Source organism: Palaemon carinicauda, chromosome 19 (assembly GCF_036898095.1).
Source record: "Palaemon carinicauda isolate YSFRI2023 chromosome 19, ASM3689809v2, whole genome shotgun sequence".
Classification (NCBI taxonomy): domain Eukaryota; kingdom Metazoa; phylum Arthropoda; class Malacostraca; order Decapoda; family Palaemonidae; genus Palaemon; species Palaemon carinicauda.
This window is the reverse complement of record NC_090743.1, coordinates 51,807,234-51,825,077: the sequence shown is the minus strand read 5'-3', so window position 1 is coordinate 51,825,077 and position 17,844 is coordinate 51,807,234. Positions and strand designations below refer to the sequence as shown.

The 17,844-nt window shown below is 44.3% G+C and overlaps 1 protein-coding gene across 1 annotated transcript; it reads left to right on the top strand.

Moving 5' to 3' along the window:
• The first annotated feature begins 16,488 nt into the window (after positions 1 to 16,488).
• Positions 16,489 to 17,463, top strand: LOC137658995 (uncharacterized). Its single transcript, XM_068394098.1, has one exon. The coding sequence runs from the start codon at positions 16,489 to 16,491 to the stop codon at positions 17,461 to 17,463; it is 975 nt and encodes a 324-aa protein (XP_068250199.1).
• The last annotated feature ends 381 nt before the right edge of the window (positions 17,464 to 17,844 follow it).

Sequence of the window (17,844 nt, the reverse complement as noted above, 5' to 3'; positions counted from 1 at the left end):
CAAAGAGTTGGGAGTGGGTGGGTCGTTTCTTAGTATTATTATTAATTTTCTTTAATAGATCTCAAAGAGTTGTTGTTGATGGGCACCATAGTGAGTATAGGTATGTGATATCTGGTGTTCCACAGGGTAGTGTTCTTGGCCCATTACTTTTCATACTATATACACATGACATGTGGTTTGGTCTAGAAACAAGCTTGTTGCATATGCTGATGATGCTACTCTCTTTGCATCAATTCCATCCCCTGAATGTAGATCTCGGGTTGGTGAATCCCTTAATAGAGATTTAGCTAAAATTAGTGCATCGTGCAAATTATGGGGTATGAAGTTGAATCCTAACAAAACTCAAAGTATGATTGTAAGTAAGTCAAGGACGGTGGCTCCTCAACATCTGCATCTCAGTATTGATAATGTTTCTTTAAATTTGTATGACTCTTTTGAAAATTTTAGGTGTGATTCTCGACAGCAAATTTACTTTTGAGAAAGACATTAGGTCTGAGTCTTCTTCAATTGCACAAAAAATTGGCTTATTGAGAAAGTCTTTTAAGATTTTTGGTGATCAATCTATTCTGAAGAAGTGTTTTAATTCTTTCATTCTACCTTGTTTTGAGTATTGTTCTCCTGTCTGGTCTTCAGCTGCTGATTCTCATCTTAATTTGTTGGACAGAAACTTACGGTTTATTAAATTTCTTATTCCTGATCTAGATATTAATCTTTGGCACTGTCGTTCAATTAGTTCATTATGCATGTTGCATAAGATTTTTCATAACTCTGACCATCCTTTACATTCAGATCTCCCTGGGCAATTCTATCCTGTTCGTAATACTGGGCTGGCAGGTAATTCTAATAGCCAGGCCTTCTCCAGCATGGGGCTCAATACTACACAGTATTCTAGAAGATTTATTCCAGCTGTTACCAATTTGTGGAATGATCTTCCTAATTGGGTAGTTGAATCAGCAGAACTTCAAAAGTTCAAAGTTGGAGCAAATGTTTTTATGTTGACCAGGCTGATATGAGTCTTTTTATAGTTTATATATGACATACCTGTTTTTGACATTAATAGTTTATATATGACATATCTATTTTGACGTTGTTACTCTTTTTAGAATGATTTATTGTTGATTTTTTCTCATCATTTATTTATTTCCTTATTTCCTTCCCTCACTGGGCTACTTTCCCCCATTGGAGCCCTTGGGCTTATAGCATCTTGCTTTTCCAACTAGGGTTGTAGCTTGGTTAGTAATAATAATAATTATAAAGGGCGTTAGATTGGAATAAATAGCCTTTAGAAATAATTGCTATGTGTAACATAATTGTTTTTTGTGGGGGAAGGGGGTTATGCTCATAAAAACAACCGTAGCTCCTATATCTCCGCAGAGAAAAGGCCAATCAGAAGGCAAAAAAGCCAGTATCCAAATAGGATACAATATTGATGCATCGATAACTGAGCAAATGTCTGTAGTAACAAAAGACTAAAATTCAAATTCATAATCTTACGAGAAAGAACCCAACAAAGGGCTCTAACCTGTAGAGTTATCAATCAAAAATACAATCCACACCCTCAAAGGGAAATGGATAAATTGATAGAAACACGTAACCATATGAAGTGGTTATCTCTATGCCGAGACACGGAAGACCTTTCGTAAAAGAGATATCCATGGCCGGCATACATAAAAAAGCCTCAAAAGTAGTAGAAATAAGGCCTTTATGTTAATTTGTAATTGTACTCATCTACAGATAGTAGAGAACCCACCTTATAGTATATAAAGCGGTCTCAAAAGGAAAGAAGGACATGTGCCTTAAAGGTACAAATGTTGCCGGGAGTAACGGCGTACTTTAGTAACAGCATTGTCGTCAACATAAAACTTGCCCTAAGGCGGAGGCAAATAAACATTCCCATATACAAAGACTAGTCCCGCCACCTGTAACGACAATGTCGGTAACGTATGGCGGCAGAGACAAACGGCATTAATATCCGTAGAAACATAGTGCCGTATATGAAGGCAGTGACGTTAAAAGCGGCACTGCCGTAAATAGCCACGCATCACTATTACTGGTATAAAAGTAAGGAATGCCGTAGCAGACGACAAGGCCATAAATACCGGCACTGTCATCAGTCTAACAACTCACTCCGTATGGAGAAGTATGCTGACTGCTCTGGAGGGCCAGAACTCAGAGGGGACTAGCCCTCACGAACAACCATTGCAAAAACACAGCATCATAAACGAAATTCTGAGGTCAATGTCATTGCCGAGAAGACCAACCACAGAGAGAGCTAACGACATGGGGTAGTATGCCCATAATAAGTAACTAAAATAAATAACTAAGTAATGATGCTTTTCGATCTAAAAAATCGGATTTTGAGCAAAGCGAAAAATATTTTTTTTGGGTGAGAGTGCCATGTCGTCCTGATGGACTGGTTCCTTTAGGTAGCCTTCTAAGGGATATTTGCTACAGTGATACTCCCAGAGAAATAAACCGAAGATCTCCAGGATTCTAACTCCTGGCACAAGTATCCAATTAAGGATATCGCATAATATCAGGGGATGTATTTTTAGATATGACACATAGCAATCTTCACCCCGAATAGATTTAACTCTTAGATGTAAGGGGGAAGAGTGGCAAAAGAAGGGGGTGCCGATCTAGGTACCCGGTGGACCTCCATCCCCACTACTACCACGACGTCATTCCATTTTTTGTCATTAAGCAGAAATGGCTGCTGATAAAGTAATTTTGGGAGGGGCCAGCAAAAGGGTGGGTTCATCAGGACGACATGCCACTCTCCCCCAAAAATAGATTTTTCGCTTTGCTCAAAATTCATTTCTTGGGGCTAGGGCCATGTCGTCCTGATGGAAGCATACCAGAGAATTAACTTGAAATTACTATAGCTGTGGGTTTGTGTATGTGCCTTCTACCTTGAATGGATTTCCTTATCTGGTCTACTAGACCTGTATGTGAAATTCCAGGTAACTGTCATTTTCATTAAGCCTGGAGCTGGTTGAGTGCTTCCTGCCCCCTGCAGGGAAAGTGTCGACATCAGCAATAAGGATTCAAGGTTTGTATTTCCGTAGGAGTAGAAGGGATAACTTTAGAGCTTACCTTTTACTTTCCATGGAAATCTGTATTCTGATTTCAAGTTCTAGGCCCTCATAGGGATTAAATGAAACTCTAGCATGTTTTATTTGTCTGCAACTGAGGTAGCAGTACTAAAACGCAAATACGTTTTTGTATTTTTTTTGCAACTAAATTTGGGACTGCTCGCTGCTCTACCCCTTACGACACCCCGACTTTCTACGCAAGTCGTGGTGTCGTAAGGGGTATAGCATCGAGCAATCCCAAATTTAGTTGCAAAATAAAAATACAAAAACGTATTTGCGTCTTAGTACTGCTACCTCAGTTGCAGACAAATTAAACATGCTAGAGTTTCATTTAATCCCTATAAGGATGACCTTCGATCAAAGGGATTAACCGGTGCTGAGGTGTGGGTCAGAGGTAGATGGAGAAAGCTGATTAGAAACATCGACCCCACATAAAAGTGGGAAAAGATGTAGACAAAGAAGAAGAAGAATTTTGCAACTAAATTATCAAATGTAGTTACAATAGAGTGTGAATCTGATCCAGCATTAAAACACATCAGGGTCCATATTTTCTCCTGTAGAAAAAATATATAATTTCATTATCGGAATAATGCCACTCAATGGAGATGTGAAACCAAATCTGTTCGACATGTTCAGATTTTTGGAAATACATAAACACTGTGACGCAAACGTTCACTCGGCACTGGTGTTATTGGTCAGATAGGCACCTATATGGAACAGTATGATAATCATTGTTATGATTTGCACTAGAAGGTAAGTATACCTATGCACCCGATGCACTGTAAAGTCCCAAAACAGTCCACTGTTCATCGCAGCACTAGACGACGGGTTTAATGACACTACCAGGCGCCACCACAAAATGTTTTATTTTATGTACTTGCTTCGCATAGTGTTTGTAGAAGACCCTGTATGATCTCCACCCAGTGTATGAGCGGAGTCTTTTAAAGTCCATATGTTGAAAGAAGTTCAACGAAGAAGCAACTTTCCTTAGATCGTGACCTGCGGGTGTACTGTCAGGATCCGCTCTGCGCATAAAGTAGGTGAGCTTCGCTCTCAGTTGTCTTAGGGATAGGTTTGATCCTGAAGTTTTGCCTCTGAAGAGCTATCCTCCTTTGAAGTCTGAAGTTCTTCGAAGATAGACCTTAAGACACTCTACTGGGCCCAGAGAGTTATCTTCCTTCAGTGGGCAGATTCTCCAAGGACCCCACCTCTTAGTGGGTAGCTCATTCTTGGCAAGAAAGGCAGGATCAGGAAAAAGGTTCAGTTCTCCTGTGTCTGGGAACTGAATATGTCCTTTGTATCTGGATAAGGCCACTATTTCACTAACTCTAGCCCCTGAGGCTATTGCAAACAGAAAAATGACTTTCTGTGTTAGATCCTTTAGAGTACAATCCTCATTGTTCAGGTTCGAAGCATAGTGCAAGACTTTGTCCAAAGACCACGTAATGGGCTTTGGTGGGGTTGCTGGCTTGAGTCTAGCACATGCTTTTGGGATCTTATTAAAGATTTCACTTGAGAAGTCCACTTCAAAAGCATACAGAAGTGGTCTACCCCGGCCCAACTTACATGAGGTAATCGTAGTAGAAGCCAGGCCTTGTTCATGTAGGTATATGAAGAATGCGAGACAGAAATCTATCGATATTTCTGTCGGTTTCCTTGTTTGCACAAAGGAACCCTATTTCTTCCATGACGATTCATATTGTCTCCTAGTCGAACTTGACTTATACTCTTCGATGAAGTCAACTTTATCCTTCGAGATTCCAAACTTTTTGTTCGCTGCTAGGGCAAGAAAGTCATGAGATGTAGGTTGTTGGTTCTCGAGGATGAAGCGTAGACAGTCGACTTCTGGACCAGTTGAGATAATACTGGATCTAGCAGAGGAAACAGCTTCAGTTTCAGCTCTAGAGCTAGAGGGAACTAATTGCTTTTGGGCTACTTGGGGGTCACTACTGCTGCTGTCTCTCTGAAGGATCTTAGCTTGTCGAGGACTCTTAGCAGGAGATTGGTTGGTGGAAACAGGTAAATGCGATTCCACCTGTTCCAGTCGAAGGACATGGCGTCCATCGCCTCTGCTTGAGGGTCCACATAAGGGGCTATGTAACTAGGCAGTTTCTTGTTTTCGCTCGTTGCAAAGAGGTCGACCTGCAGTTCCGGGACTTTTTCCGAGATGAAGGAGAATGGGTCTGCGTCTAGGGACTATTATCTCTATGGGCTTTCGCCTGGATAGAGCGTCCTCGTCACGTTGCGGGACCCTTGTAGGTGAACTGCTGACAGGTGCCAGGTAGAAGATGGCTAATATCACAAGGTTGATGTGAGGCGATCTCGAGCCTTGTCGATTTGCACATTTTGCTATCTCTTCGTTGTCCAGGACCAATCTGATGTGGATTGCTCTGCGAGAGGATAGTTTCTTCAACATCAGGAAAACTGCCAAAGCTTCCAAAACGTTGATATGAAAGGTTTTGAACTTGTGCGACCAATACCCTTGCACTTTTCTCTCGTGAGAATGGCCTCCCCATCCTTCCAAGGAGGCGTCCGTGTGTATCACCACTGATGGTTGTGGTGGTTGCAGGGGAATTTTCTGTGCTAGGCTCTTGGCTGTTGACCACAGCCTTAACTGCGTGTGCAACAGGGTCGGGGTCAACCTTAGTTGATCTCTTTGAGCGTTTGATGCGTACCTTCGAAAGACTCCTGACGAATCTTTTAGACGGGCTTTTAGCATCGGGTCTGTCACTGCTGCGAACTGGAGGGAGCCCAATACTCTTTCCTGTTGGTGCCTTGATATCCTCTTATGACGGATTAGTCTCCTGACAGATCCAGCTATCTCTCTCCTCTTCTTGGATGGAATGGAGAGATGGTGTGACTTAAGTCCCATTGGATTCCTAGCCACTGGAACTTCTGAGCAGGAGAAAAGCGAGACTTTTTGCTATTGATCTTGAAGCCCAGGTGTTCCAGGAACTTGATCACCTTGTTGGTTGCCTGCAGACAAGTAGTCTTGGATACTGCCCATACCAGCCACTTGAACTCCTTCGGAGCAAAGCTGCTGGATGATTGTGTCTGCTAGTTTCGTGAATATCCTTGGGGCTGTTTTCTGTCCGAAGGACATTGCTCTGAAGACAGACTTCTTCTTCTGTAGCTTGAATCCTAGGTAGGAGGAGAAAGGGCGACTCATTGGAAGATGCCAGTAAGCATCTGCTAGATCTATTGAGACTGTGTACGCCCCTTTTGGTAGAAGGGTCCTTATGTGTTGCAAAGTAAGCATCTGGAACTTGTTCTCGATGAACTTTTTGAGTGGAGATAAGTCTAAAATTACTCTGAGTTTGTCTGAGTCTTTCTTGTGAACACAAAACAGCCTTCCCTGGAATTTGATTGACTTCGCTTTCCGTATTACCTTCTTGTTCAAGCGTTCTGAGGTATATTCTTCTAACAAGGGGGTGGAGTGTTGGAAAAATTCTGGAAAATGGGTGGAGTTCTGTTCCATTTCCACCTGAGACCATTCATGATTAGGCTGTGGGCCCAGGGATCGAAGGTCCAGCGATCCCGAAAGTGATACAATCGGCCTCCTACCTGGAGCCCCTCATTGCTTGGGGGGTCCTGCGGATTTGTTTCCGCGACCACGTCTTCCTCGGCCACGAGAAGAGTTACCTCTGGAAGAACTTCTCTTTGGGCATTTTCCTTTCTGACTAGGGCGAAAGGAAGTCGACTACCTCTCAAAGTTAGGGTTAAACACTGGCTACTGGGCTACCAGTTGTTGAGGGACCATCCGGAAGGTGGTCTGAGGCATCGTGGTCATAGTCACGGCAGGAAGTTGTGCAGGTCTACGTGGTCTCCTTGCCTTTATATTCTTAGACAGGGGACCTCCGTCCGAGGAAGATTTCCTCTTTGAGTTCATGCCCCACTTTTGGAGAAGGTTCCTATTCTCCGTGGCTGGTCTGGCAATGATTTCTTGGACCAGTTCCTGTGGGAAAAGGTCTTTACCCCACATACTCAAGGTAATCAGTTTCCTTGGTTCGTGTCTGACAGTCGCTGAGGCCAACACGAGCTCTCTGCAGGCTCTCCTTGCTCTGAGGAAAGCATATAAGTCTTTCACAAGGGTCCCCATGTGAGACTTAGCCAGGAAGATGAAAATTTCTGGGGTGTTATGTAGACCTGCACTCATTTCCAGGCAGTTCTGATGATAAAGGGAGGCCACAAGTCTCTCCTTCATCTCCTGTTCCCTCCTCAGAAGATGGTCTGGCAACTTCGGAAGGTTCTCATTGAACTGCTGGCCTGCTATCTCTGGATCCAACTTAGAGACGGAGAAGGTTAGGTGGATATCCTTTCAGTTCTCCTCGCAGGTAGGCGGTGCTAGAGAGAATGGTTTGCATTCATTTAAGGTTGGGCAGGGTTTGCCCTCATCGACTGCCTTGATGGCAAAGTCTAGTGCTTTCTCCGAAAAGGGGAAAGAGATGGAGGAAGGAGTAAGAAAGGTGGGATGTCTCTTGCTCAGTGCTGAGACTTTGGAGTTGGTGTACCCGGCTCCATTTAAGGTTGTCAGGAGGATGGCTTGCGCCTTGTCATGCTCGAAGACAATGACCTCTTTGGGTACCGTTTCCTCACGGGCTGCATGTTCATCCTGCAGTCTCACGTAACAGTGTGGATAAGCTGAAAAGTTAGGCCAGAACTCAAGGTCTTCAATTAGTTTTGCCCCCAACTTCGAGACGAATAGTTTCCCATTCATCATGGGGATATGCTCCGCATACCTCCAGGGGTTGGTTTCGGAGCAGTGAGGGAGATCTAAGACTCTACGGGGCTTCATAGTGGAGCCCTTGGTAGGTCTAGGGTGGTCCGCCCTCTTCTGCAACAGTATCTGCTGCTGCTTGATTGATTGTTTCATCGTCTCTTGTTCCTTTTGGAACATTTCCATCATCCGTTGAATCAAAGTGAGGATTGCTTCGTTCTTGTCGGTCTGTGCCACTGGTTGTGAAGTTGGGGTTGAAGAAGTTGATAGCATAGGTTGGTATGCTGTCACGGCAAACTGAGGATCTTCGGTTGTCATTGAAACGGATCCTTCATCCTCCACTTGTGGATATTCCACGTCTTCTTCAGGGCCTCCTTGCAGTAGGTCCTGCTCAGTGTCAGTGGACACTTCTGACATCCACTCTTGGTGGATTTCCATGCCTTCCAATGCCTTATTTATGTCCGCGTCGATCTTCGGTTGTATGAGGGATGGCTGGACCTGTTCCTGGGGCACTACTGCGTTTGGTAGGGCCTTGGGGAACAGTAGGCACCTTAGGGAGTTGTTGGGTAAGTACGGTCCCGGAGAGTTCTTCTGGAACCCTCTTACCCATTTGCGAAGGGTCTCCCTTGATGTATCCCTAGTCTCAATGTTGACTGGGGGAGCTTATCTGAAGCCGTAGGCCAGCAGGGTCGAGCAGGTGGGGCAACCCTTTGGGTCCCAATACTTGAGGACTCCCAAGATGATGCAGAAAGGGGCATGAGTCCTGCACTTCGTGTGGCCACAAAAGTCTTTGCCTTTGTGGTTGCAGAACAATGCTGCACACTTCTCCATCGGCTCCTCCTGTGAAGGAGAGAGGGCCCAATGAGTATTCATGTTTTCTTATATCAGAGATATAAAAGCATACATTTTAATTAACAATAGTAATCATTATTGTTTATAATAGCTTAGGATAGTAAGCTTGAAAGGGAATAGAAAAGACATATCTGTGTTTCCTCTCCTAGGCCATTGCTGAGACCTCCGTCAGTAGTAATATTTAGTCTCCCTGATAGGGAGAATACAAGGTAGGTAAACTCTAGGAACTAGAGTAAGAGTTAGTAAGTTTCCATACTAACATTATCCACCTGTAGTATATATCAATATTGATCGGTGATTTTTTAGGGTGCTGGTGATCGAAAAAACCATCTGGGTGTTGAGGGAGTACTCACCCTCAACATAATATTGTGGTCCCAACAATTAACTGTGACAGGAAACACTGCGTATGTTAGAAAACGTGTACTACTGTATAGTTGTAAACTAGTTAAGCCGGCGGCACTGCCGGTGTTAGGTTAGTACCTGGCAGTACTAACTGATAGAGGGAGAAAAAGCATTAAGGAAGGAGAGTTTCCTATTATTATGAGTAAACATAACAGTTGGAAGTGTAGGAGGACTATCAGACCGCCTACTGTCTCCTTGCCAGAATCAAAGTTCCAATGGAAGGGGAAAGAATCTGTTAGATTCTGGCTTCCACTCATCCACAAAAGGCCTGTCGCTGGCTATGACGTCGGCGGCAATGAATGTGGATGGCAGCTCAAGGGAGAGCTGAGGACTTCCAAAAGTATGTTAGGTCTCCCGCCGGCAGCCGTCAGGAGCCGTCTCAATCTTCCCCCCAATAATATTCACTTACTGTGATAGAAGGGAGTAAGGGGGAAGGTGGCAGAGACGGCTGAACTACCAGCCGGTAACGCAGTCAGCTTAGCAAGCCGGTTAGGGAGTTTTTGACGGCTATGACGTAACTAAAGGACAGAAGGGGAAGGGTAGAGGGTCTTATAGTTCATTGATATGAGAGGTGGTGGCAGGTATGCTGCCTACCTTAAACAGTGAACTGAGGAAGCATGGCTTCCTGTGCTGACGACATCGTCGGCGGCAGAGGAAGCATGGTTCTTTTGCTGACGACATTGTCGGCGGCAAGACAAGGGCACCCTGAGTTAGTCACTATCTAAATCAAAGCCTGAGGCAACAAGAACTTTGTTCTACTCAACAGCGATGAAGAAAGACAGAGGTTGCCGCCTGTAGCGGCGGCGGCTCTCAGGGAGGGAGAAAGGGTTTAGCCTCTTTTCTCTGAGAGAGAATGAATATCATAACTTATTTATAGATTCTAGAGAATGTAAATTCTCATCCGAATCAAGAAAGAATGATAGGGTGAGGCTAAACGGGGGGAATTACTTTACTAACATATATTTGAGCGAGAGTAGCCTCGCTCCGGTAGGATCCCCGGCCAAGGTAGTTGGTACCACCGGGGTTCCCACCGCATACGAAAGGTAAAGTCACATAATAGGAAGAGGAATATTATTCATGTATGCAAAATCACCACTTGTATAATTTGCCTAAATAGCTAACATTATAGCTTAATACCAGGAATTGTCACCCTACTGATTAAATAAAATGCGATCGTAATGGGTGACTGCAGTCGTAAAATGGCTCCCTCCGGTTCTTGGCAACGCTCAATCAACTACACTTAAATTATTGAAATTTAACTGTTAAACGGCATCCTAAAATTTTACACAGGAAAGAATTAATACTCAACTTTCCAAAGGATGAAGATGCTGGGGATTGCATGATTAATATTCCAATAACTTGTACCAAAACACCGGGTTAACATGGGAGCACAACTCGCTTGTAGCGCTACAAGAAGAGGAATGGCATCGTGGTAGTAGTGGGGATAAAGGTCAACCGGGTACCTATATTGGCACCCCCTTCTTTTGCCACTCTTCCCACTTACATCGAAGAGTTAAATCTATTCGGGGTGAAGATACATCCCCTGATATTATGCGATATCCTTAATTGGATACTCGCGCCAGGAGTTAGAATCCTGGAGACCTTCGGTTTATTTCTCTGGGAATACCACTGTAGCAAATATCCCTTAGAAGGCTACCTAAAGGAACCCTTCCATCAGGACGACATGGCCCGAGCTCAAAAATCCCAGAGGCTAGGAAACGGCAAAACACTAGAGCCAGCGCACCGACATTTTGAGCTCACCCTTTGTAAAGGGGACCTCTAAAGAATTGCTAAAACCCAGCATGAGAAATCTCGAACGAATGTAGCATGGCAGACCAACGGATACGCCGTCAAAGGATATGCTAGGCCTAAATGCGACAAGTCAAAAGAGAAATCCCAAAGGCTAAAAGGGATGGCAGTACATAAAGTCAGCGTACCGACTTATGATAAAATAACTTAGCTTACTCTTTGCAAAGGGGACCTCCAAAAAAACTGCACATACCTAGCCCTGGAAATCCCAATTAATTGCAGCATAATGACCAAGAGCCTAAACGGTCTAAAATACCAAAAAACTGCAAACAAATGGACAAAATAATTCAGAAAAACTAGTTTAACTGAGGTGAAAAACCCATAAGGGAAAAGCCACTGTCAACGAGTCCGGAACGATAGACCAAATCGACATCGGTGAGTCCGACTTTAACTGAAAAGTTACCGTCTCTAGGCTAGGCTAACCAAAACTGACACTCACCAACAAAAAACATGAAATTAAAAAATGCAATGTAAACGCAAACATAAAATAGAGCCCAAAGCATCACAATGCTAAAAAACTACTAGCTAACTTGAAACTTACACAATAAATCAAGTGAACACGAAAAATAAGGGCGATCAGGTACGAAACCAGATGCCCAAGCTAGCTGGACTTGAAGCGCTCCGGCTCCCTCAACGTAAAAGTTAAATAACTTTCCCCGTAGGGATCTAAAACATTTACAGCTAAACCAAACTGCAAAGAAAGATTGGTAATCAACTTAGACGAAGAAGAGGAAGCCATCATATGAAGAAAATCTTCAAAATAAGCTGATAAAGAGCGCAAAACAAAACAGCACAACAGTAGATTGAAGGTGCGACAAAGGAATGAGGCGCCAGAGACGTACGGGGGCACCGTAAGGTGAGAGGATATGTAAGGGCTCCTCACTTATCCTTCCCCTTAGTGGATTAGACTGGGTAAAGTCTATTGGGTGTGCAGATGTCTATGGTTATCTTCGGATACGTCCCTGATTATACACGATATCTTCGGATAGTCGTTCCGGGGTTTGGAACCCTGTGATGCCTGACAGTAATTCTCTTAAAATATCACTCGCAGAAATATTATTGTAGATATATAAAATGTGAGACCGTTACATTAACTGACATTAACATATAATCATACCTAAAGCAATGTATTATGTTTCCCATTTATTATGTCTCATTTATTATATGTCTCTTGTAAATAAATACACCCCCTATGTATTCATATGTGTATATGCATCATATTACAATGTTATTATGCATAGATATCCATTACATTATTAAGTGAGGCAACGCCCCGAAGACATGGCAACAATGTACTTCCAAGCCTTGGGGCATCACACAGTGTGCTTGTATTATCGTTCGTCACCCAAGGCAGACGTATATCCTGCCTGTTGGATTTAACTCTTTTATTGCACCTTCTCAATAGAACTTACGTTAATTTCAAGATTGTGTTTCCTTCCCAACCTTGCAGGAACACCCTCAACATGGCGCAGTGAGTATTTTGTGAGAAGAGAGTGCTTTTACAAGTTTTTCAAGCAACACAAGACGACGATTATAGCCGCCATTACTCTCCCCGTGAATCTCCATGGATTTATTGTGCAGTTTATGTGCATTTAAGTGTAGTGTTCGTTGCCCATAGTGAATTATAAGTGGACCCTTTTAGTGCAGCGTGCCTTAGTGACTGTTAAGTGACCTCCTCATGTGCTGTGTCCCGTAATTAATTACAATAACAAGGTTAGCAAATAATTTAACTAAACTGGCACACTGACATCTAGTCACTTTGAACGCTTCCGGGCAACTGACCGTGACGTCACCGAGGGGAGTGACTACTGTTCGTCGAACAGACTCCTCCCCCTCCCTACCTGTACCGCTACACTTAGTATAATGTGCACATATTCGTAAGAATTATATTATTTCTGAATATTTTGGAAAATTTAACTTTTATTTCTTACATATTCCTTCTTGATATGTTAATGTTAATGTTTTTACAATAAACCATGTTGGAATCGGAATTTCACGAGGAATCTACTGATATAGGAGAAGCAGAGGTAGAGGAAGAATTTAATGCTAATGTTGGAGCTCTCGGGGGATTAACTGGGGAGGAAGTGTACCAGTTGCCACCGCCACTCACCCCACATTATACAACTCCTCCATCAGCTTCAGGAGCCGATTTTCTTCATTTCATCAAGTATCTTGAACAATGTCGAATACAAGAGGATGCAAGAAGGCACCAAAAAGAGGATTTTCGACGCAGAGAAGACGAACAACGTCGACAGGAAGAAAGTGCTCGCTTTACAGCATTGTTGCAGAGGTTGCTTCCTGTTACCTCCCAACCTGACAGCACACATAGCCTTTCAGTCAATACATCATCTACGTCGTCAGTACCTACTGTTTCATCTTCAAGTTCATCAGTAATACCTGCCCCTCAAAAAGCTATCACCCAGAACCTGCCTCCCCTTCAAGCAGATGCCAGTTTTCAAGTTTTTCGAGAATGGAGACGTCGATGGGAAGATTAATCTATCATGGTGGATTTATCCAAGTTACCTAGAGAGAAGCAACTCATTCAGCTTAGAATATGCCTCACTCTAGAGATGCAGAGGATCTTGGAGCACACCCTGGATATTCCACCTAACACAGACAAGACAGTAGAAGAGGTCTTAGATGAGCTGCAGGATCACGTGAAAAGTCTACGCAACGAAGCCCTACGCCGAAGAGAACTCTTAAGTTGCAAGCAGTTCGAGGGAGAATCTTTTTCAGATTTTTACGTGCGACTTAAGCATATAGCTGAAGAGGTGGACGTCTGTCTGGGGAATTCATCAGTGTGTGAGGAAACTCAAATGAAGATGATAATTCTCATGGGTATCAGGGATGGGAAACTTGTCCAGAAACTCATCTCTCTTGATGCAACAGCTTCACTACAGGAGGTGGTCAATACTTGTCGCTCATATGAGGCGGCCAGGAAGGCTACTTCTGCCATTCGAGCACCAACCTCCCAGCTACATGTTGTTTCAACATACAAGAAACAGAAAGGAGGTGGTAAAAATCATTCTTCAACTCCACCACTCAAACCAGCCAATCCCTGCCAGTGTTGTGCATGTAACCACCATTCTTCCGAAGGTTGCCCAGCCCTAGAAAGCAGCTGCAAGAACTGCGGTCGACAAGGTCATTGGGACAGGACTCCAAAGTGCCCAGCCAACGCAGCACAATGCCGAGTTTGTAACCGTGTGGGACATTACGATAAATACTGTAAGGCAAAGAGAAATGACAGTACACAGGGTGGCTCTTCAAGTGACAAAGCTACCCCATCATCAAGTAAATCAAAGGTCGTAAAGAAGTCCAGCTGTCGTCGAGTCGAAACTTTCGGCAAGTCGCCTAAGCCTATCTGTGTCCTTCTAACATATGGAGATGTTACATCCCGAATTCAGATGTTACCTGACACAGGCGCCGAAGTCTCCGTGGTAGGACCCCAGCATCTTGACCTCCTTAAGATACCTAGGAGTAGTTTGAAGCCGTTTCCTACAACTGTAACTCTAACTGCTGATAGTTCAGCTATGACACCTGCTTTGGGTACCTTCCAAGCCACTCTTATGCTGGGTAAGCAGTCCTGTTCTGCAGTTATACAGGTTCATGACGGTGTCCAAACTCCATTGTTGTCTTACAGCCACTGTAAGGAATTAGCAATTATTTCTCCTGACTTTCCCAAGCCAATATTGGAAGTTAAGCATGTAAAAAGATGCAAGGAATTGCCCCTTTCTGCTACCACATCCCCTACGGAGGCAAGAGAATTTTTTCTACGAGAGTTCAAGGATGTTTTGGTCACCAAAGAAGATCTCAAGACAACACCACTCCAGCCGATGACCGGTCCTCCAATGAAATCCACCTCAAGGATGGTGCAGTACCCTTTGCTGTCCACACTCCACGCCAGATACCCTTTGCTTTCCGCGATCAAGTTAAGGAAGAACTCGCCTCCATGGTAACCCAAGGAATTATTAAGCCTGCCGGTGATGAAACTTCAGAATGGTGCCATCCGCTCGTCGTAGTAGCTAAGGACTCAGGTGTCCGTATCACTGTTGACCTCACTAAGCTCAACAGCCAAGTGTCCCGACCAACCCACCCTTCTCCAACTCCGTTCGCTGCTATCCATAGTGTTAATTCGAAGGCAAGGTATTTCACTACAGCCGATGCCTTATGTAGATATTGGCAGATGGCACTTGCTGAAGAGGACCAACACCTGACAACCTTCATTACACCGTACGGCCGTTTCAAACATTGCAGAGACCCAATGGGTTTTGCAGCTACAGGGGAAGCCTTCTGTCTCCGCGGTGATATGGCTCTTCAAGGAATGCAGAACTGTGTAAAGGTCGTGGATGACATACTTCTTTCTGATGAAGATTACTTCACTCATCTTCAACAAATCTATGAGATGCTTCTTAGATGCCGCAAATTCAAGATTACTCTCAACAGAGACAAGTTTATGGTTGCTGCATCACAAGTGTCCTTTTGTGGATATCAGCTCTCAGAAGAGGGTATAGCAGCTGATCCTGGCAAAGTCAGTGCAATCCAGGACTTTCCAAAACCCACCAATTTGACTGACCTTCGATCATTCATGGGTTTCATGAACTAGTTGACCGAATTTACCCCTGAGATTGCTGCTACAGCTCAGCCCCTACGACCTCTGATGAGCCCCAAGAGCGCATTCGTTTGGACTCCTGATCATGACGAGGCATTTCGTCGAGTCAAGGCAGCCTTGGTAAGCCCCCCAGTCCTTGCCTCCTTTGATCCTGCATTGCCGGTAATCCTCCAGACTGATGCCTCTCGCCTATATGGAATTGGATACTCCCTTCTACAGGACCATAGTAATGGCAGACTTCGTCTAGTTCAACGTGGCTCCCGCTTCCTCACAGATGCCAAATCTCGCTACGCTACTATAGAGCTAGAGTTGTTAGCTGTGGTCTGGGCTATGTCTAAGTGTAGGTTGTATCTAGCTGGTCTTCAGCATTTTACCCTGATGACTGATCACCGGCCACTCATCCCAATTCTCAATCATTATACACTTGATGCAGTGGAGAATCCTCACCTTCAGCGTCTCAGGAAAAGATTTCACCGTACCTATTCACAGCAGTGTGGCAGGCTGGAAAGCAGCTCAGCATTCCAGATGCCTTATCTCGAGCTCCAGTCAGTCAGCCTACTCCAGAAGATGATATCACTTGTGCTGATATTGCAACACATGTCAAATACATCGTCAATGTCAATGTTGTCATCGCCGAAGAAGATTCTACGCCCCAAGATGCAGATAGGACACTTCAGGAACTCCAAGCTGCATCAAGAGCTGATCCATCGTATACCCGTCTTGTAAATTGTGTGACTTCAGAATTTCCATAAAGCCGTTATAACCAACACCAGTCATTACTCCCTTTCTGGAAATTAAGGGAAAACCTCTCAACTGATGGTGATCTGGTTCTCTATGAAGCAAGAATTGTCGTCCCTGCTGCCCTCCGCCGTCGTACTCTTGCTCGTCTTCATGATAGTCATCGAGGAGTGGAAGCCACAAAGCGACGTGCAAGACAGACTGTTTTTTGGCCGGGAAGTGACTCAGACATCACCAGCACTATTAGATCTTGTGAATCATGCCAAATGCTGCAGCCTAGCCTCCAGCAGAAGCCCTTATTGAATGATGACCACCCTACGAGGCCTTTTGAGTCTGTCTCGGCTGACTTTTTCAGTGTCGCCGGGAAGTCATTCCTCGTTGTAACCGATCGACTCTCTGGGTGGCCTGTTGTGGTACCATGTACGGGAGACACTACTGCTTCTAACACCATACGTATCTTCTGTCGTTACTTCAGGGAAGTTGGTGTTCCCCTTCGTCTCAGGACCGATGGTGGCCCTCAATTCGCCAGCAAAGACTTCCTAGATTTCATGATGAGATGGGGTGTTCACCATATCATGTCGTCACCACGTTACCCGCAGTACAATGGCCATGTAGAAGCTTCTGTAAAAGCCATTAAGCACTTAATTCCCAAGACAGCACCTTCTGGCAATATTGACTGCGAAGAATTTGATCGAGGCCTCTTGGAACTGCGTAATACTCCAAACTTCACAGGCCGCTCTCCAGCACAGATTTTGTATGGCCGCCCACTCCGTACCTGTTTACCTGCTCATCCACAGTCTTTTTCAGAGGAATGGCAGGCCAAGTCTGAGGATTGTGACTGCCGTGCAGCTGCCCGTGCTGAACAAGTAAAACTACAATACGATCGACACGCCCGGCCACTTCCCAAGTTGGATATAGGTCAGACAGTAAGGATCCAAGACCCTACATCAAATCGATGGGAAAAGGTTGGCGTTATCATGGGTTTTGGGAAATCACGGGACTATGAGGTGCGTCTTCCCAGTGGCCGAGTTTGGTGGCGTATCCGCCGCTTTCTACATCCAGTGCCAACGCCTGGTGTTGACCCCCTCCCCCATTTACCTGTGGCCCCTTGCACGGACATAGAAAGGTCCTTAGTCTCTAACCCCCAAGTGTTCCCACAGAGATCTCAAAGGCTCCTTAGAAATAGTTCGCTCGAGAATGGAACTACGAGTGCGAGGGGGGAGGGGGATGTAGATATATAAAATGTGAGACCGTTACATTAACTGACGTTAACATATAATCATACCTAAAGCAATGTATTATGTTTCCCATTTATTATGTCTCATTTATCATATGTCTCTTGTAAACAAATACATCCCCTATGTATTCATACGTGTATATGCATCATATTACAATGTTATTATGCATAGATATCCATTACATTATTAAGTGTGGCAACGCCCCAAAGACATGGCAACAATGTACTTCCAAGCCTTGGGGCATCACACAGTGAGCTTGTATTATCCTTCATCACCCAAGGCAGACATATTTCCTGCCTGTTGGATTTAACTCTTGTATTGCACCTTCTCAATAGAACTTACGTTAATTTCAAGATTGTGTTTCCTTCCCAACCTTGCAGGAAC

Bases quoted from the DNA above. Each gene is read 5' to 3' on its own strand.
- LOC137658995 (XM_068394098.1), top strand. From the start codon at position 16,489: ATGCTGCAGCCTAGCCTCCAGCAGAAGCCCTTATTGAATGATGACCAC.